The 21,665-nt window shown below is 35.2% G+C and overlaps 1 protein-coding gene across 1 annotated transcript; it reads right to left on the bottom strand.

The window, feature by feature from the left end:
* Window positions 1–823: 823 nt before the first annotated feature.
* LOC116116515 (protein NRT1/ PTR FAMILY 5.2-like) lies at window positions 824–4,296 on the bottom strand. Its single transcript, XM_031402581.1, has 4 exons — window positions 4,182–4,296; window positions 3,280–3,497; window positions 1,805–2,370; window positions 824–1,704 (listed from the first exon to the last, which is right to left on the bottom strand). The coding sequence occupies exons 1-4, from the start codon at window positions 4,294–4,296 to the stop codon at window positions 858–860; spliced, it is 1,746 nt and encodes a 581-aa protein (XP_031258441.1). The 3' UTR covers window positions 824–857.
* Between the last annotated feature and the right edge of the window lie 17,369 nt (window positions 4,297–21,665).

The raw sequence follows: 21,665 nt of genomic DNA, 5'->3' as shown, positions 1-21,665 counted from the left end.
TTTCGATTCCAATTCTGATTCCGATTCCCGCACTACAGGAACTAGACCTGGGAATTCCTGGTTCCAATTTTTTAGAACAGGAACCTACCTTATGAGGGCTAGTTCCGGTTCCTACCCAGAACCGACGGTACGAGTATCCATCGGTTCCGAGTCTGCCCTTTGCCCATGCTCACTTCTAGTCTGTATAATTGATATTTTCATTTTTCAAGAAGTGTGTTAAAAAAAAAAAAAAAACCAATTTTTTCTTTTCCTTTCCCTTGTTTTTTCTTTCTTTTTTTCCCCTTTCCTTTTCTTCCTCCGGTATCATTGTCAGGCCAAATCGGCCTATAGTAGCATCACCAACTACTATAGGTCTCCAGGCCTCCAGAGGGTGCTGCAAGGTCATATCCAACTCCTACCTCTAGCGGTGTCGTGAGGTTGGCTTCAGCCTCTAATAGTGCCGTTGCTGAGCTTGAAGGCCTTTTGCAATTGCCACGAGGCTAAGGAGGCCTCAAGTAATGCCATAAGGCCACTAGAGACCATTTTGCTGCTCCCAGTGATAAGTCAAACTTCGATTTGGTTTTTTTGTTGTTCCAGGCGAGCAATTGTTAAAAACGTCATTTTAGCATATAACAAAGTTTTAATAACAGAATGAGGATTGGGATCCTATTTTGAAATCAATAAGAATTAACACATACTTGAGATACCTAGGGTTTTCTGTAAATTATCTTTTAAAATGAGATGTATATATGTATGAAACCATGAAAAAAGTTAATGATTTTTATTTGTTAATGGTACATTTTCTTATACATATGAAATTTATGTCCGAAAACAATATCCTCCAAATATGCTTTATTTTCATCACTAGATATACTTTTTTAGCCAGTTGTCCTTTCTAGTTCCTCTGTAAGCACCTCGATTGAATCCGAAACTTCAGCCTTGTACACATATGACCTTGACACAGCCAAGAAGAAAGCAAAGTTCAAGATGTTCAATATCGCGAAAAAAGCATAGTAGTAGTCCAAATGAGAAGCATTTAGGTTGTTCAAGATCCATCCTTGGTGGCCATCCTCCTGAGTAATATCAGAAACCGTCGAAAGAAGAAAGCTACTCAAGAAATTTCCAATTCCTAAAGTAGTTGTTGAATAAGAAGTTCCAAGACTCTTCATACTTTCCGGCGCCTGGTCATAGAAGAACTCCATCTTGGCCACTAGGAATGCATCAGCTGTTCCCATAAGCACAAACTGAGGAAGTAGAACGAATATCGTTAAAGGAACTTCGCCTCCATTTTGAACTACTCCATGCTTCTTGGCAACACTTAGCCTATATCTTTCTGTTAGAGATGCAATTGTCATGACAATGATATTCAGAACAAGGCCAATTCCCATTCTTTGAAGAAGAGTGATCCCTCTAGGATTTTTCGTCCACCATCGCATAATCTTGACAAAGTATCGGTCGTACAAAACGACACAAACAAGCATTGAGATAGTCACAAATCCTGCTAAACTTGCAGGGGGAATCTTGAAGCTGCCAACAGCTCTATCAAGAGTAGTGCCTTGCTTGACAAAAAGGGTGTTGATCTGCGCAATCATTGTGCTCGGAACAAATGTGGAAATCAAGATTGGGATCATTCTCAACATTTGTTTAGTTTCCTCAACTTGTGTCACTGAGCACAGCAACCAAGGATCAGTTGAGCCTGTTTTCACTGCAGCTTTGTTAAGGAACCTGCATACATGAATAAGCATATAATAAACATGATCTCATTATAATATATAATCATAAGAAAACAAGGCTAATTATGATAGTTTCTTCAAGATGGACTGACCTCCAAGTTGAAGTGGAATCAATCCTGAACTTCCCTTTCTTTGCATATTCTTCCAAGTCAAGTTCATAGAGTTCTTTGGGGTCACTAGGCAGTCTCACATTCCATTTTCTCAATGCAGCAACAATCACTCTTGCCATTCTTGTAAATGGGCTCCCGGCTGGAATCTTGTGTCTGTAAAAGGGTGTACCAGTCAAGAAAATCCCAATGGATATCGCAAGCCCGAGAGTTGGAAGGCCATAACCCAATGTCCAGCTCACATTGTCTTGTATGTACACAAGAACTGTGTTGGCAAAGAGTGTCCCAAAGAAAATACTAAACATCCACCAGTTGAAGAAGGAAAGCTTATGGACCTTCTCCTTGGGCTCAAAATCATCGAACTGGTCCGCACCAATCGTCGAGATATTTGGCTTGGTTCCACCGGTCCCTAAAGCTAGAGTATATAGTGCAACGAAGAAGACTACTAACTGTAACCTCGAGGCCTCTTTACAATCTTCTACGTTAGCTTCATTGCAGGCAGGTGGCTTTAGCGCTGGTAGTGATACTGATAGTGTTAGTAAACACATGCCCTGTAAGTAAAAACAGGTAAAAAGTCTTTTAGAGACCGTTTAGTACATGTTCTGCAAGTAGAGCTTATTAGAGAAAAACTCTTGTGAAAAAATTATGTGTTGTTCTATAGGAAAATGTAAAAGAACTTCTAATATTAATTTATTAAAAAGGGTTTTAATTTAAAAGAATAAAAAGTCAAATGTATAGAATAGAATAGGGGTAAGTTTGAAATTTTAACACTTTAAATAAGCTCAAAAAGAGCTTATAAGAGAAACTCAAAATTTGAACTTTTTTTGCATTAATAGTAACATAGTTTATTTAAAATCTTATAAACGCTTTTGAACGCTATCAACCTAATTAAAAAATTTCAAAAATATTATAACTTTAACTAAGCTCTTTAAGCTAATAAATGTAACCAAACATGCATCTAAAGACAATGAGGAAATCTAATGATGGAGGGAAGAATGTTCTCCAGAGGCAGATTTTGATGCGAAATGTGTGTTTATGTAGAATACGAAAATACTTAGGAGTATTGTTGGAGTCCCACATCGACTAGGCACGCTCAAGTCTATTGGGTTATAAGAGGAGATAATCCTTCCATTCAACAAGGCCTTATTGGGTGAGGAGTCAGGCCCACCTCAAATTCTAACATAGTATCAGAGCTCACGTTCAGTTGAGCTGAGCGTTTGACCAACGAGTGAAGAGTTAGAGCCAACAACTACCTTCAATAATAGGCATGATCCAACATATAGGCTTGACCGTGAGGAAAAATGTTAGAGTCCCACATCGACTAGGCACGCTCAAGCCTATTGGGTTATAAGAGGAGGTAATCCTTCTATTCAACAAAGCCTTATTGGGTGAAGAGTCAGACCCACCTCAAATTCTAACAAATATTAATGCATGGAGATACATAAATTAATTGTACATACCAAGAGATAAATAATAGAAGCGATGACAAAGGTCCAGTAGCGTCCAAGATGAGCATCTGCAAAATACGCACCCAAGAAAGGAGTGACCCAGACGGTGCCAACCCAGTTGGTGACGTTATTAGCCGACTTCACTGTCCCCTGATGGAGCTTGTTTGTGAAGTACACTACCAAATTTGCCGATATTCCATAATACGCCATTCGTTCAAAAACCTCATACACTGCAAATTTTATTCATTTCCAGTCACAGTTAGCAGACCATTTTGGTAAAATTTACATCAAATGGGATCCTTGAACATTTTAGTTTTTGTAAATTGTCTCTAATCATTGAACTGAAATTTGCTTTTACTGTTTAGAAACAGTTTAATGAAACCCAGTAGAACCCTCAATAACATGAATATTCAAAGAGCTTCAAATTATATCATGATTTTTAAATTTATATTTAGATGGGTTGTATTAATTGTTATTGGCCGGCCACTGTCCAGGATCGAACCTGAACAGGAAGAGACAGCTGAGAGATGAGACGGCGTCTGTGCCAGCAATGATAGCCACAGATCATCCATAATCACAAATGCTAGTGATTATGATGAACATGTTTCTTTCTTTATAATCCTATCTATTCAGATAGTTTTTCAAAATAATATTTTTTCAAATATCCTATCAAACAGCTCTGAGTTTTAAAGTTTAAACCATCCACTTCACATATTTGAGGAAAGCTAGCTATATAGCTTTCAAGGACATATAGTTGCTTTTCTCGTGAAGTGTCCTTAGCTTTAGGGTACAGAAAGTCCTAAAAGAAATGAGCGGAAGGCTCATGCAGAGTACTGAACAAAAACACATGCACAGAAATAACACAAAGAGATAAATAATAGAGGAAGAGAGAGTGCACAGAGAAATATATATACCAACAACAAAGGAACAAGCTCGCCATCCGCCTCTCTTGGATCTGCGAACTGGGTTTCCTTTGAGGTCCACTGTACCATCCTGTGTGTAATCCTCAATGCCTTCTTCAATAGCCATGAATATTAAGCTAGTTCTGCTTAATTAATTTCAGAACGAACCTGACACTTTTTTGTTGTGTTTCTTAATTTTCTCCTTCGTAAACAGGAGAAAGTTTACTATACGATTATTTTCTTGTCCAATCTCAGTCCATCTATTGGACCGCAATTTATCTCTCCATGGGACACTCCTCAGGATAATTACCAATACGCCATTATTCAACGCCCGTTAGCTTCAACTGACTTATACGAGCACCGCACCTCACATTTTCTTAAGCTAACTCAGGCAATTAAGTCCGTCTTCTATAGCCAGTATAACGGCGTATCTGACCATCTAACGCCTGTTAGCTTCAATTGACTTGTATGAGTACGCACCTCATATTTTCTTAAAAGCTAACTCAGACAATTAAGTAGTCTTCTACAGCCGGTTTAACGGCGTATTTGAACATCTATATGTTGATCTTATTTTAAAATAAAAATATATAAACTTATATCTGAGTTTGAAATTTAATGAAAAAAATAATATGGTAAGTAATACTTGACCTTTATTGTCCTCTTCAACCGTTCAATATTACTCAGGGTTTTAGAATTTGACAATTTTATGGTTGGTTTTGATTAGGTTAGTCGTGCATGCGTTATTTTCTTGAATTTGGCCAAGGTATCTTGTATAAGGGTATATTGATCTTTGTAATTCACAAGTATGATATAATTTTTTTTTTTTTTAATTTAATTTTATTATAATGTATAACTAGATGTGCAAAGATTGATTTGGTTGGCCAGAAAGGCTACGATCATTCTGTTTTTCTTGCACACGATTTAATACTATTTTATATTCTTTATCGAGAGGATGTCATTAAAACTTTAATTTAGGAATATGACAAAGTTATTTTTAGCAAATATCGTCGAAGAATATGACAATGTGATGTAAGTAAACTCCTAATTTTGAAATGATTTCTATTGACTAATTGCCATTCACTATTGCTATTAGTGTCCGTCAAGTAGCAGTTATAGTGAGATCATAATAAAGACGTTTATTGGAAGAGTAAACGACTTTTTCCCTCCCAAACCCTTTTCCACTAAAACAGTTTTAAAATATCATTTCCCACCAAAGTTAATATTTTGTTACTATCCAAAACTGATTTCGATAATAAAAATTTTATCTGTCAACACTATTTAAACCTTCAGTCTCCTCTCTACAAAAATTCTCTCATTCCAACATCTAATTTCTCACCGATTAATTGTCGACTACCGTAAAGCTAGGATTTCTTGTTTTTAGCTGATTCCAGCGACTAATTTCAATTCATCACCACCATTCAATCCACCAGCATCTATTCTACAAAACCCCTCTTACCTTAGCTTCTGGTAACTCGCCAAACGTCGGGTGAGGAAATGAAGTGTGTTTTGAATATTAACAAAATATAAACTTTGAGTAGGAAAGTGATATTTTGAAACTTTTTTGGTGGAAAATGTCGTTTACTCTTATTTGAAATAGGACAATACTACATTTATAACCCAATCTTACAAACTTTCTCTCATAATCTCGACGTGACAGCTTGCAATTGGTCGGTTCGCAATGGGACAGATGGGACCCATTATTGGCCAGGTTAAACCTATCACAAGCTGACTAATTGCCCACATCAAGATTGTAAAAAAAAGTTTATGAGTCAATCTTTATTGTTTGAAATAACATGTATCAATGTTCAAATCAAGAGGAGTTTATTGTTTTCATGTCTGATGTTTGATTTTGTGACTTCAGATTAAAAATCAATTATATCAATCTATGAATAAAAAATAATAAAAAAATTTGTTTGTCTAAATATAAAAAATCTTATTAGTTTTCATTAGAAGAGTTCTTTAAATACTCTTCTTTAATTTTTTTTAAATTTTTATTTATCACAATTAAATAATGTAATGAATACATAATAATTATTATTGTTGTTGCTGTACATAATTACATTGTTGTTATATAGATGATTTGTAATATAAATTTTAGACATGTATAATATTTAATATGTATAAGGAAATTTATATTATAGAAATATCAAAATATATCGGAAAACAAAGAGATGGTTCACCCAAATAATTAATTATTTTTTATATTTTCATTATGACGAAAAAGACTTGAAATTTTAAATAGATTATGTTTCATAATATATGAGTATACATCTAATCGTGCAAAAAACATTATCATATTGCCCCAGAGTATTACAAATCATGTAGATGAACACGCGTTAGTGGGCCAACCAGGGCGTAAAGTAAGCTCCACAAGCAAGGGGAACTTAAAACAGCAAGCTGGAGAGCTCAGTGAGTGGATAATACATTTTATACGAAAAATAATCTTTAATCTTAAAACAATTGTGAAAACTTTTGGATGCCATGTAAGTATCATATCAACTCATATAGATAATGCAACAATCACTATACCAAATTTTCGGATGCCATGGAACATCATATCAAGCTCATGTAAATCAATGCAACAATCATCGCCACATCAGCACCGAGGGATCTATGTCATACCTCTCACATATAAGTCCCCAACACAAACAAACAACTAGGAAATCAACTAAGTCAATACCTTCCTAGTGATCCAACATAGGCCAATACCTGCTTAATAATCCCACCTAGACCAATACCTGCTTGGTGTAATCCCACCCGGAGTTTGTCAGACATCTGTCTTTCTGATAGGATATCAAAATTTTTCGATCAAACGGATCATCCCAAATGTGCACGTGGGGCTAAATATAAAATACTCGTTGATGTCTAGAGGGGGAAGGGTACTATATAAAGGTGGTCTCAAATTCGAAAAAATAAAACACAGCTATATACATGCATCTGAATATCCAAACACAACATGCATTATGAAAAGCCTTCATGCAAATACATAAAATAGTATCATATAGTTCTCGTATAAATGTAACCATGAGTACAATGCTCGTAACGTTATGAAATACATAATCATGTACAATCTCCATTTATGCCCCATAAAATGTATCTGTCTAAAATAGTCCCAAATGTTTCAAAACCTTATAGTTAACACCTTATCTGTGCTTCAAAGGTTGTAAAAATGACAAAATACCCCCTAAAATTCTTGCCGCAACATCGGCATTAAAAAATCTCTACCATGACGGAGTGGCCTCAGGTCAGATGCCCTTCGCTTTATACTTACTTCTCCTCTCCTTCTAATTTTAATACCCAACAAAATACAACCACACACCTTTTTACCAACATTACACAAAACCAGTTTCACATTTACAAGTCAAATTCCCAAAGGCCAGATACAAAACAACCATGCACCTTTTACAAACATCACTCTACACCAACTCTACATTGATTTGCAACATCAAATTTCCCAATTTCACATCCATACAATCAACAAGAGTTTAATAAATAAGTTAAAAGAATCCAGAATTTTATTTTATTTAACAACAAATCTATAACCATTCACCTTACACTTCAAATATCTACTTCTCCATTCAATTTCAAACCCACCAGCCCTTCCCATAATCGGTTGGATTTCTACATCAATAACCAATTTCCATATTTGCAATTTCTCATATTTAAAACCTACTCACCAATAATATGTATATGCATGATTATACACATGCATGCCAAAATTAACCAATATGTAAAGTCCATAATTTCATACTCTTCATTCAGACCACATGCATGCCAAAAATTAATCCAAGAATAAGAAGAATTTACTTCTAAAGCTAGAAATAACTCAGATTAAACACCCATGCATATACATAATAGTCAAAATTTAATGAAAATCACATTTTTAGTGCAATATGTACTATTCCACTCATGAATTTCTTCCTTCCTAGCTCAAGTGTTCAATTCTTGGTTCCTCCACCCCCTATTGTTAGAAATTATCCAAAAAGAAGTTAGGATCTCCCATAGGGAGAATGAGAAATTAAAGTACCAAAGCTTAAGACAAAATGAATGCATGGATATTGATTTTACCTCCTCCACCAAAACACTAAATTTTCTTCCTCTCCTTCTATACATCTCTGGGCACTCTCCACTCAATCTCTCAAATTTGCTTCTTCTTTCAATTTGCAACAAAATATCTCTCCTCTTTCCTTTTCTTCTTCTTCTTCTTCATTCTCTCTCCCTTTTAGTAACAAAACTCTTTAAAAGTTTGTCAAAAACCATGGGCTAGAAACTGTGTGCTATAACCTGCGAAACCTTCCTTTAGTCCACCTTAATATGGCAAATTTTGCATGTACCCCTACGTTTCGATTATCATGCTTCAAACCCCAAAATCATATAACAAAAGCTTTGATAAGTTACAAGTCACTCCCTGGAAAATTCTATATGCACCCCTGGAAAGTTTTCACGCACCTTTATTTGGCCAAATATCATATAAGTCCCTCAACTTTTTATACATTTCATTGGTCATCCTATACTTGTCATTGTACATAAATAGTCCATAAACTTTACATTCTTACACTTAGATCCCTAAAGTATACTTTAAAAACTAACACATAGGCCTCCTTTCATATCAAATTTCTCATTGGCCTAATAGTTTTTTTCCTTACCACAACACCCCAAAAAAGTTTTAAATTCTAACAATTTACCCCTATACAAATCAAATTATTAACTCCAATAATACCCCCAATACAAATCAGATTCTATATTGCCAACATGACAGAGTACCTATGGGTCATATACAAAAGAAGGTTGAATTCCAAAAGTTAATGTTTTAGGGGTTTATGGAGTGAATTGTCTTATGTCTGGAATTTTATATATCATATATGGAATTAGTAAAGGCAATTTTTATCTCTTTAATAAATCGATTCTAGAGAGATGATTTAGGGTTTTTAAGTGAAAATGACATTTTGGTAATTTTACCATAAGGGGCATTTTTGTAATTTTATAGAGTAAATGAGTATAAATTACCCATTTAATCTAGGGTTGTCACCCATTACAGTTCCTTTTGGGAAAAGGTTTTAAAATTACTTTATAAAACCCTAACCCTAATTAGAAAAACCTAATCTTCAAAATTCAGAAATCAATCTAGCAATGGATCCTTTGGTGCCTACGTGTGGACAAGTTCATGCAATCCTATGCTAAGATATGATTTTCTTTGCATAATTATGAATAAGAATAATCCACATATTCTCATTTCATGTCCAAATGATATGTGTATTAATGTCACATATTTTCTCACTATATTCACATGTCAACACTCCCTCTCAAGTTTGTGGTTTGTATAAGTCATAAACTCCAAGCTTGCGTAGTAGATGCGAATATTTGTTTGCCATTAGATTAGAGTGGATTGATTAGCGGAAGCTTGATTATGGAAGAAGTTATCTAACCCGAGTGCCTATGTATCTTGCAAGTTGAAGCAAAATTTGAGGCTAGAGTGGGTTGATTAGCGGAACAACTCAATAACCCAAGATAGTAGTGAGAGCTAAAAATGATTCAATATACACTAGGAAAATTCCTAGGAAACACTAGAAGGGTCACAAATGGTCCCACTTAAAACCCAACCTCTTTAGACACTTATCGTCTTATTGACATAATTTTCTTAGACATACAAATATCCATATAAATAGTTACTCACTATCCTAAACCTGGCTCCGATACCATGTTAGAATTGAGAGTGTAAGAGAGGCAATTTGAAGAGAGCTAGAGTATGCCTGGGAGGTATCTTTGAGAGGGCAAGTGAGGCAATTAAAGAGAGTCAGAGTATGCTGGAGAGGTATCTTTGAAAGGGCAAGAATTGTACTTAATTGAATTTAATTGTTTGAATTTAATTATTTTGAATTGTGAATACACCATCTATTTATACAAAAGTTTAGCTATACAATAAAGAAACAAAATAATGTAATTAACTCAATCAGGGAATTGATTCATTGAGCGATTTGGGTGATTGTCGATCACAATAATATAATTACACTCAATCAAGGAATTAATTGATTAAGTGATTTTGGGTGATTGGCATAATCTTAGTGATTAGCCACAATCATGGCATTCATATTTTATCACTCCACATCAAGTGATCCAAAACCTCCATAAAAACTCAACAAACAACCAAGAACTCACATGCATAGATTCGGCCAAACAAGACTCTTCACAACTCTCATGCACAATTTCACCTAACAAAGGGATTTCAACTCCAAATCATACAAAAACACAACACAAGACACACCAACTAGATTCGGACAAGGCTAAAAACAATCACAAGGATTTCAGTTAAGGTAGAAAAGAACACAAAATAACTTACTTGAATGTAAAGGATAGACACAAGAAAGGCCCTTCAAACATAAAGGATTTCTCCACCAACTTAAAGTTGAATCACCACCAAATCCCTTATCAAGACTAATTTCAAAACAAAAGGAAAATCATTCCTTTCAAGTGTTTAATTTTCATTTCATTGTTCAACCTTACAAAATGAGGTAGAGTTTGTTTATATAGTGGCATTACAAAGAAATTAACTAGATTAAGCAAAGTAAACATGTCACCTAAGATGATTAACTAAAACATAATAAAAGTAAACATGCCACCTAGGATGACTAACTAAAACATAACAAAAGTAATTAAATCCTACTAATAAGAGTACATTAGTTTGGACTTTGGAATTCATTGAAGTGAGCCCAAAATGAAACAGCATGAGAATGCTCTTTGGGTTTGGATAATGGGTTGTTGTGGACATCTTGAATACTTGGGCCTTTTCTTTATTGGACTTGGACTTCGCTTGATGAATTAGTGCTTGAACGGGGTTAGGCCGAGATGTATCCTTTTCCTTGCACAATTTGGGCTAATGCTTCTCCTTAAGCTTGGGTTGGATCTGAATTGTCTTTTTGCACAAATTGGGTTGGTTCCTTTCCTTGGGCTTGGACCGAGTTACTATCCTTAGGATCCACATGTCATATACCAAGTGTTTTAGGACTTAGAATGACTTCTTTTGATTTAACCAAATTTACAAGTGTGTTATAACTTGCAATTCTTTTTCCACTCAAGTTTACAAGTGTTATAGGACTTGTAAACGGATCAACCTCCTTGGGTTGAAGAGGATTTGCCCTCAAATCTTGATCGTCCTCCAAATATGGGCTACGGTCACCCATATTAAAGATTGTTGATACTCCACCATATTCACTAGCTAATTCTACCTTGTAAGCAATGTCATTCACCTTTTCAATGATTTCAAATAGACCAGCTGCTTAAGGAGACAATTTACTCTTCTTTTTGCTTGGAAACCTTTCCTTTCTCAAATGGATCCATACCAAATCACCTGACTAAAGATTTTAGGCTTTCTATGCTTGTTAGCCTTGCTTTTAATCTTCTCATTGGCTCTCACAATCTAAAGTCTCAAGGCTTTATAGAGTTTCTTCATTTGCTTTACTTTCTCATTGGCATCTACACTTGGCTTGAAATCAAGGGGCAATGAAATAAGATCAAATGGAATAAGAGGGTTTACACAATATAATACCTCAAATGGTGCGTGGCTCGTGGTGGAACTTGGACTCCTATTGTATGTGAAGTTGATATGTGTTAGTTGCAAGTCCTAATCCTTTAAATGTTTACTCCTCAACATGTTGCCCAACACTTTATTGATTGTCTTGATTTGGCCATCAGTTTGGGGGTGGTGGATATACTAAACAACAACTTAGTTCTTAGTTTACTCCATAAACTCCTCCAAAAATGATCTAGGAACTTCGTATCGTAATTTGACACAATTATTTTTAAAATACCATGTAGTCTCACAGTCTCTTTGAAAAACAAATCGGCAATGCGAAATGCATCATGTGTGATATGACATGGTATGAAATGAGCCATTTTTTAAAAACGATCAACCATTACCATAATGGAATCTTTCTCTCGCTATTTTCTTGGAAAAGCAACCATAAAATCCATGCTAAGATCTTCCCAAGAGTGTTCGGCTATAGGCAAGGGCATGAATAAACCTGTCTTAAATTGGTTCTTTAATCTTGGACACGAACCACACCTTTTAATGAAGGTATGAACGTCACTCAACATCTTAGGCCAATAAAAGTATTCCTTGATGATTTCTAGGGTCTTAGTAACCCAAAACGACCTGCCAAACTGCCACCATGTGCTTCTTTGATGATTAACTCCTTAAAACTCTTTTTCAGCACACATAACTTATTTCCCTTAAACAAATAACTATCACGTATAATGTACTTCTCAAAACCAAATTTCCCACATTCAGCCATACACACTTTCATCTCATCACCCACATCATAACACAATCTCATTAATTCAAAGCCAAGTACTCTTGAATCAAGTAAAGATAACAAAGCATACCTCCTTGAAAGTACATCAGCTATCACATTTTTTACTCCTTGCTTGTAGTTCAAAACAAAGGAGAAGGATTGGTGGAATTTAATCCATTCGGCATTTTAGGATTGAGTTTGTGTTGGTCATTTATAAACTTCAATACTTGATAATCGAGATGGAGTACAAATTTCCTTGGACATTGATAATGGCTCCAATGATCTAAGGCTCTCACTGTGGCATAAAAATCATTGTCATAAGTGTTGTAGCTACTCCTCGACTCATTAACTTTCTCACTAAAATAGGTAATATGTCATTTTGATTGAGTAAGGACTACTCCAATACCAACACCACCCGCATTACACTCAACTTCAAATACTTGATTAAAATCTGGTAATGCAAGGATAGGGGCTTCACACAACTTTCCCTTAATCAATTCAAATGTTTCGCTTACTGCCTTAGTCCACTTAAAGGTTCCATTCTTCATACACTTGGTTACAGGGGTCATAATTGTGCTAAAATTAGGCACAAACCACCAGTAGAAAGAAGTCAATCCATGGAAACTTCAAACTTCTATTATGGAACCAAGTTATGGCCAACTCCTAATAGCTTCAACTTTAGATTGATCCATTTGTATTCCCTCACCCAAAACTACATATCCCAAAAATATTACTTTCTTCATAAACAACTCACACTTTTTCAATTTGGCATAAAGCTTGTGTCTCCTCAACATTTCAAGAACTTGCCTAAGATGATTAATATGGCTCTCCTCACAACTACTATAAACAAGTATATCATCAAAATACATAACCATAAATTTGCTAATGAAAGGTTTCAATACCTCAATCATTAATCTCATGAAGATGCTTGATGCATTTGATAGGCCCAAAGGCATCACCATTCGCTCATACAAGCCTCCCTTGGTTTTGAAAGTCATCTTTCATTTATCTCTTTCAGTCATTCTAATTTGCTGGTAGTCACTTCTTAAATCAATCTTGGAGAAAATGGTTGCACCATATAGCTCATCTAACATATCATCTAACCGTGGTATAGGGTACCTATACTTAATGGTTATACAATTGATGGCTCGACTATCTATACACATGCGAAAAGTACCATCCTTCTTGGGTACAAGTAGGGCTGATATGGCTCTCCTCGCAACTACTATAAACAAGTATATCATCAAAATACATAACCACAAATTTGCTAATGAAAGGTTTCAATACCTCAATCATTAATCTCATGAAGATGCTTGATGCATTTGATAGGCCCAAAGGCATCACCATTCGCTCATACAAGCCTCCCTTGGTTTTGAAAGTCGTCTTTCATTCATCTCCTTCAGTCATTCTAATTTGCTGGTAGTCGCTTCTTAAATCAATCTTGGAGAAAATGATTGCACCATAGAGCTCATCTAACATATCATCTAACCGTGGTATACAATTGATGGCTCCACTATCTATACACATGCGGAAAGTACCATCCTTCTTGGGTGCAAGTAGGGCTAAAACTGAGCAAAGACTTATACTTTCTTTTACAAAACCCATAAAAATTAGCTCATCAATGTCTTTGTAGCTCTTTTGATTCTTGGGGATTGCACCTATAAGCTAGTCTATTAGGAAAGGGGCATCGGGCACTAATTAATTTGATGCTCTATGCTCCGAAACGGTGGTAAATCTTTAGATAACTCATTGGGAAATACATCAGCATACCCACTCAAGAGAGGTTGGATTTTTAGGTGAAAGTTGAACTCCTTAAGCCTTCTATTCTTCTCTGTCATAAGGAGTACAATGATAATTTTGTGTTTTTGAAAGTTTTTTTCTAATTGGGTACTATTGAGAAAGGTTTTTATGTGGTGGTTCTTTGGATGGTGTTTGGGTAAGTGTTTAGGTAAGGGATAATGGTGCTAGGGTGATGGTTTTCTTGTTGAACTTAAATGGGTAAGTATTCTTCCAGCCATCATGAGTCACCTCTCAATCAAACTGTCATGGTCTACCAAGTAGGAGATTAAATGCGTCCATGAGGATAACATCACATGTCACCTCATCTGAATAACTCTTATCAATGGAGAATGATATAATCACTTGTTTAGTAACCTGAATCATATCACCATTACTTAGCCATTGTAACTTGTAAAGATGTGCATGACTAAGTGTAAGGAGTCCTAACTTGTCAACAAGTGTGGTACAGGCAACATTGGTACAACTCACATTGTCCACAATAATCGAACATACTTTCTCTTTTATGGTGCATTGAGTGTGAAACAAGTTTTCTCTTTGATTTTGTTGGGAATTTACTTGAGTATGCAACAATCGTTTAGGCATCAACAAATCTCCTTGATTAGCCTCCTCAATGACTTTATCCTCATCTCATTTTCTTTATTTTCTTCGCTAGATTCTTCTTGAAAGGCTTTATCAATCGCTTTAATCTCCCTAAGGGTCATAACTCTTCAATTCAGACAATTTGCTTGAAAATGTCTATAACTTTGACACTTGAAACACTTTTTATTCTTTAGATCAGTCCGTGAAGCTTCATTCTTTATAAAATTCGGCTTCTTCTTTGGTGTTTCATTCACCTTGTTTTCACCATAACCCATGGGTGCAACATAAAGCATGGTATAGGAAGGTGATCCCTTTTGAAACGAACTCTCCTTAAAGAACTTCTTAGGAGCTGCTGGTTTCATACTCTTCAATTGCTTCTCCACCTTTTTAGCCAACTTACAAACATCTTCAAATGAATGGTAGGTTTGCAATTTCATCTTGTGTGCTATATCCCTAGTCAAGCTGCCAAGGAACCCAGCAATGGTTTGCTCATTTTCTTCGGTAATGTTACTCCTCAATATTAAACCCTCAAATTCTTGAATGTGCTCTTCAACCTTTCTATCACCTTGTTTCAAATTGTACAATTTAAGATAAAGGTCTTGCTTGTGGTGATCAGGCAAAAACCTTTTTTTAAGCACTCTCTTTAATTTATCCCAAGAACGAATTAGAGCTTTTCCTTCCCTTGCTCTCTTCTTTTTTTGTTTTTCCATCATAAAAAAGCATCATCTTTGAATTCTAGTATGACTACCTTACATTTCTTCTCTTCATTGAAGTCTATGAACTCAAATGCTCTCTCAATTTCATGCAACCAATCAATTAAGTTATTAGGATCTAGACTTTATTGAATTCGGGCAAATCCACTTTTAGACCCCTATCATCATCAAAATTTCTTCTTTCTTTTTTATGCATCTCGGATTCACTAGAGGAATCTAAGCTGCCCTTAAATTCTTCTTCAATGGGTGTTGTTCTAATGATGGTTCTTTGGTGATGGTGTGGGCGTCTTCCTTGGTTCAATCGATAATCTTAGTCTTGGGGGGTTTTCGTTTGGTTGATGGTTTCATGAGGTAAGGGTGTGTGGTGTGCGGATTGGTTATTTATGGGTTGTGATTGGATTACTTTGGCCAAATTATTGGACATGTTATTCATCATCTTTATCATGGTATCCATATTTTGCCTAATGTCATCAACCTTCCCTTACATCCTCATGTTGGCAAGTTCCCATGGCGAGGTAGGGGAAGAAGAACTACTTCTATTTGCCATTTGGGTGTATGATGGGTTAGGATAGTGTTTATGGTGAAAGAAGATGTTCTGGGGCAAAAAAGGCAAAATTGTAAATTTTTGAACAACACTTGGTTAGAATAATACTCACTGGACAGTGGCAGTGTTTTTCCAGTGATGGAGAATGGTGGTGGAAGCTATCGGGTTAGGTTAGGCAATTGGGTTTAAGTATTTGATAGGTTTTGTGTTTAATTTGGGCCAAGAGGTATTTTGGTCAATGAATGTGGTGTAAGTGACGGTAAAACGATCAAGGGTAATTGGGTAATAGAGATATAGTTTGATTCTATTTATAAGAAACGTGTTTTTGCTAAAAGATGGTAGAAATAGGTTAGTTGAAGTAATTATATTTTTAGTAAAAGTGATCTTACTAAAAATAGTGGGACAAGGAAGTGTGCGATAGAGGTGTTTCTCTTTTTAGTAAAAGTGTTTTTACTAAAATTGGTGGAACAATGGTGGCTTTGGAGAAAATAGTTCTTTCTAAAAATGGTTAAATAGGGGAAAAGTAGTTCTTTCTAAAATTGGTTAAATAAGGAGTTGTCTAAGGAAAACTTAGGAAAGTGGGATTGCTTTAAAAGGTATGGAGTGTTTAAGTGGTAATGAACATAAATGGTATAGAGTGTTTAAGTGATAATAGACATAAATGGTATGGAGTGTTTTGGTTTATGTGATGGATATAAATAGTATGAAGTGTTTAAATGGTAATATACGTAAGTGGTACGAAGTGTTTAGGTTAATGTGATGATAGGTTGAATTGTTTGATGGGTAAAAGAGTAGTAGGTGTTAGGTAAGTTTGAAATGGGTTTCAAAGAAAAAAATGGGTGGTTTTAGTAAGAGAAAATCCAGCCATTGGTGAAGGAAATTCCAGCCAAAAGCTTGTTCCTCCCAACGATAACAACACAACTCAAAACTCCTTCAAAAACAAATCAACTTCATCATCCCAAAATCAACCAACTCTAAAAACTTCTAAACTCCACAAAATTCAACAAACAACCATCGTACACATACACAACCTAGAGCTCTGATACCAAATGATCCAAAACCTCCATGAAAACTCAACAAACAACCAAGAACTCACTTGCATAGATTCGGCCAAACAATACCCTTCACAACTTTCATGCACGATTTCACCAAACAAGGGGATTTCAACTCCAAATCATATAAAAACACAACACAAGACTAGAGGTGGAAAAGCAGCCCGCCCGACCCAACCCGACCCGACCCGCGGTGGGTTGCGCAAGGTGGCGGGTTAGTCCTAACCCGCCCGGCAACATTGGCAGGCCTGTTGGTCCTGACCCGCCCGGCAACATTGGCAGGCCGGGTTAGGCCCGCCAATGTTGGGGAATTGGCTGGCCCAACCCGGACTGCCAACCCTAACCCGCCGGGTTAGGCCGCGGGTTGGGCCGAGTTAACCCTCTTTTTGATTTTTTTTTTTTTTTTAAATTTTGTTATGTTTAATTTTGTTTAAGTTTAAATGTTTAATTAACTTTTCAAATGAATAATTAACAATTTATAAATGAATAAATGTAATTGTTTTTAGTTAAGTGTTAATTTCTTTTCAAATATCAATAATTAAATTAACTTAATTTTTTTTTTTTGTTAACATTCCAAATATTAATTCAATTTTAATACATTAAAATTGTAATATAAGAATAATTAAATTTATTCATTTATTAAAAAATAAAATAAGAAATTACAATAATTATTGCCTCGTTAAAAACCTCACCAAGAAAAACCCAATGGGACAAAAACTTGGTAAGGAAAAAAGAGTGCAATAATTGACAATTAATTTACAAGTTACAATTTACAAAACAACTAATTTTGGGGTTCACTAGGACCTCCCTCATCCGTATCATCTATATTACAAAATTGAAATGATTCTATTAAAGTATCGTCGACAACCTCGTATTAACCTTGATGGCTCGACCGTTCCCAATCTCGAAGACATGTGAGGACTTCAATCATTTTTGGTGAAAGTTTAGTCCTCCTTTCATTTAAAATTCTTCCACTTGCACTAAATGTTTGTTCGGATGAGACGGTTGAGACAGGAACAGCGAAAACATCCAAGGCAAGTCTTGATAATACCGGAAAAATACATTTTCTGGCTCTCCAATAGTCTAAGAGATCAATGTTGGCTCTCTGTTGTGGATCTACTGGTAACATTTCAGGGGTTGCCAAATATTTTTGAAGCTCATTACTCTGCGACTGCATGGAAGACAGTACATTAGTTGTTGTTGTTGGTGGAGCTTCTGAAGAGGAGGTTGTGCTTCGGATTCGGGTCCTCTTCGGCCTATTCAGTGCACCCCAAGAGTAGAAGTCTTCATTTGTTTCTTCTGATGCAGCTTCCCTGGATGTTTCGCCTCTTTGCGGGTTCCCATACCTGTTTTCATACTGGAAATATACTTCGAAAAGTGTATTTTTTACCTCTCCTATTTGATTGGCATATACTTCGGTTTGTAAATTTTCACATAAATTGTCAAAACCATTTTCTAAACCTGCTAATTTAATTCTAGGATCAAATATAGCACCTAAACAATAAAGAAAATGAATGGGTTCCCAATATTTTAAAAAAAAAATTTCCATTGCCTTTATTGGTGCATTTAAAATTTCATTGTCTCTGTTTTTTGTAAATAACTCGGAAATTTTTATAATTGTATGTATTACCAATGGACTAGTAGGATAATACACACCAGAAAGTTGTAAAGTGGATTGGTAAAAACATTTGAGAAAATAATGAAATACTTTAGCTATCTTCCAATCATTTTCTACCAAATAATGAGGACCTCTATTATTTGCTACAAAATAACTAATTATATTAGCATAAGGTAAACATGAATCAAGCATTAAATAAGTACTATTCCATCTAACAGGCATATCTAATGCAAAAGTTCTAGGAGACATATTTGATTTTATACAAGCTTCTTGAAATTCAGCATTTCTTTTATTACTACCAGTAATCCAAGCTAAAGATTCCCTAATTCTATCAATATTTTGTTTAATTGTTTTCATACCACTTTTCACAATTAAATTAATAACATGACATGCACAACGTTGGTGAAAAAACTTCAAATTGTTATATAAAGGATAATTACTTTGAAAAAAATCTATAGCTTTACTATTAGAACTTGCATTATCTAAAGTTAAACTTATCACTTTATCAATAATATCATAATCTTCTAAAACTTCAACAATTTTATTATAGATTTCTAAACCACTATGATCCACATCCATTAATCTAAATCCTAATAAAGATTTATTTAATTTAAATTCATTATCAAAATAATGACTAGTCACACAAATATAATCTTGTTTAGCTCTACCACTCCAAATATCGGCAGTTAAAGCCACACTAATATGACAAGTATGAAATTTATTTTTTAATTCTAATTTCATTTTTTTAAACAATTTTATTAAATCATTTCTAGTTGCAGTTTTAGAATAACTTTTAAATCCTGGAAAAAATGAATTTTGAACAAATCTTTCAAAATATTTATCTTCAGCCATATTAATAGGTTGATCAGTTGCAGCAATATATAAAGTTAACTGTTCCCTATATACATCAGAATTATAACTCCAAGTAGTACCCATATTAGTTATTTGAGTTTGATTGTTTTCTCTATTTCCATGTTGATTAATATGTTTATTAGCATGCATTTTTAAAGTACTAGTACCATTACCTGAATCAACTTTATAAATATTTCTACAGTATTTGCATCTCGCTTTCTTGACTTGAACGCCATTTTCTGTCTCATAAAACTTGTCAAAATGCTCCCAAACATCTGATGTGTGTCTATCTTCGCTTTCGACGGTAGTTGATGATCCCACCTCAACTTGAGATGAAGTTGGACGAGCACGACGATTACGAGGACGACTTCTAGAACTACCGGGAGCTGTTGGAATCGGGTTCGGGGGCATATTTTGAGGTGTATCGGATTCTGAGAATGGGAAAACGGGACTATTTGAATCTCCTCCTGCATTTTTGTTAGTAAAATCAGCAAGACTATGACTATAATAGTAGTTTCCTTAATCATTGTAATTGATGGGAGAGAAATATCTATCCATTGTAGTTGAAAAAAAAAATTGATGTAAAAGAAATAAAAATTTAAGAAAGAGAATTGGAATATGGAAATTGGAATTTGGAATTTGGAATTTGGAAAATTGGAAAATTGGAAATATGAATTAAAAATTGCAAAAACTAATAAAAATTAAAATACGAGCAAATTGATAACAAAGAGATTAAGAGAATAAATGAATAATTGAGAGATTAGAGATTAGAGAATATGAGAGTGACGGAATTTTAAATGTGAGAAAATGTGAGAGTTTAGGGCCAATTTATAGAAAAAAATGGGAAAGAAAATTGACAAAAAAAACCCCTCCAACAGCTATAAAATGGCTATATTTCAAGGGTAAAGGGGTAATTTGAAAAAACAAATTAAATTTTTTATTTTTTTTCTGCCAACCTAACGGGTTGGCGGTCTCTTTTAGAAGAGACAAAACAGCAAACCGTCGGGTTGGCGGGTTGCCATTTTGCAACCCAGCCCGCCCGGGGGTTGCTGTCGGGTTCAACCCGCTTCATTGCGAGCCGGGTTAGGGTTGACCCGCCTAACCCGGCCCATTTGTTCCACCTTTACACAAGACACACCAACCAAATTTGGACAAGGCTAAAAACAATCACAAGGATTTCGGCCAAGGTAGAAAAATAACACAAAACAACTTACTTGAAAGTAAAAGAAAGAGATAAGAAAGGCCCTTCAAGCATAAAAGATTTCTCCACAAACTTGAAGTTGAATCACCACCAAATCCCTTGTCAAGACTTGGATAAAGATTTCAAAACAAAAGGAAAATCATTCCTCTCAAGTGTTTAATTTTCGTTTCATTGTTCAACCTTACAAAATGAGGTAGAGTTTGTTTATATAGTGGCATTACAAAGAAATTAACTAGGTTAAGTAAAGTAAACATGTCACCTAGGATGATTAACTAAAACATAATAAAAGTAAACATGCCACCTAGGATGACTAACTAAAACATAACAAAAGTAATTAAATCCTACTAATAAGAGTATATTAGTTTGGTCTTTGGAATTCACTGAAGTGGGCGCAAAATGAAATAGCATGGGAATGCTCTTTGGGCTTGGATAATGGACTGTTTTAGACTTCTTGAATACTTGGGCATTTTCTTTGTTGGACTTGGACTTTACTTGATGAATTAGTGCTTGAGCGGGCTTGCACCGAGATGTCTCCTTTTCCTTGCACAATTTGGGCTAGTTCCTTTCCTTGAGCTTGGGCTGGATCTAAATTGTCTTCTTGCACAATTTGGGTTGGTTCCTTTCCTTGGGCTTGGGCTGACGTACCATCCGTAAAATACACATGCCATGTACCAAGTGACTTAGGACTTAGAATGACTTCTTTTGATTCAACCGAATTTACAAGTGTATTATGACTTGCAATTCCTTTTTCGCTCAAGTTTGCAAGTGTTTTAGGACTTGTAAACGGATTATCAAGCTTGTGGTTTATAGATGCAAATGTTGGTGATTATATCAAATTTTGAGCTTTGA

This window comes from Pistacia vera, unplaced genomic scaffold (assembly GCF_008641045.1).
Source record: "Pistacia vera cultivar Batoury unplaced genomic scaffold, PisVer_v2 Contig778, whole genome shotgun sequence".
In the NCBI taxonomy this organism is placed as follows: domain Eukaryota; kingdom Viridiplantae; phylum Streptophyta; class Magnoliopsida; order Sapindales; family Anacardiaceae; genus Pistacia; species Pistacia vera.
This window is presented reverse-complemented; position numbering and strand designations above follow the sequence as displayed.

What these genes read in the sequence shown, in the direction of transcription:
- LOC116116515 (XM_031402581.1), bottom strand. Translation starts at nt 4,296, where the DNA reads ATGGCTATTGAAGAAGGCATTGAGGATTACACACAGGATGGTACAGTG. An exon ending in AGCTTGTTCCTTTGTTGTTG is followed by an intron (nt 3,498 to 4,181) that starts GTATATATATTT and finishes TAAAATTTGCAG; the next exon opens with TGTATGAGGTTTTTGAACGA. An exon ending in CTTCTATTATTTATCTCTTG is followed by an intron (nt 2,371 to 3,279) that starts GTATGTACAATT and finishes TTTTACTTACAG; the next exon opens with GGCATGTGTTTACTAACACT.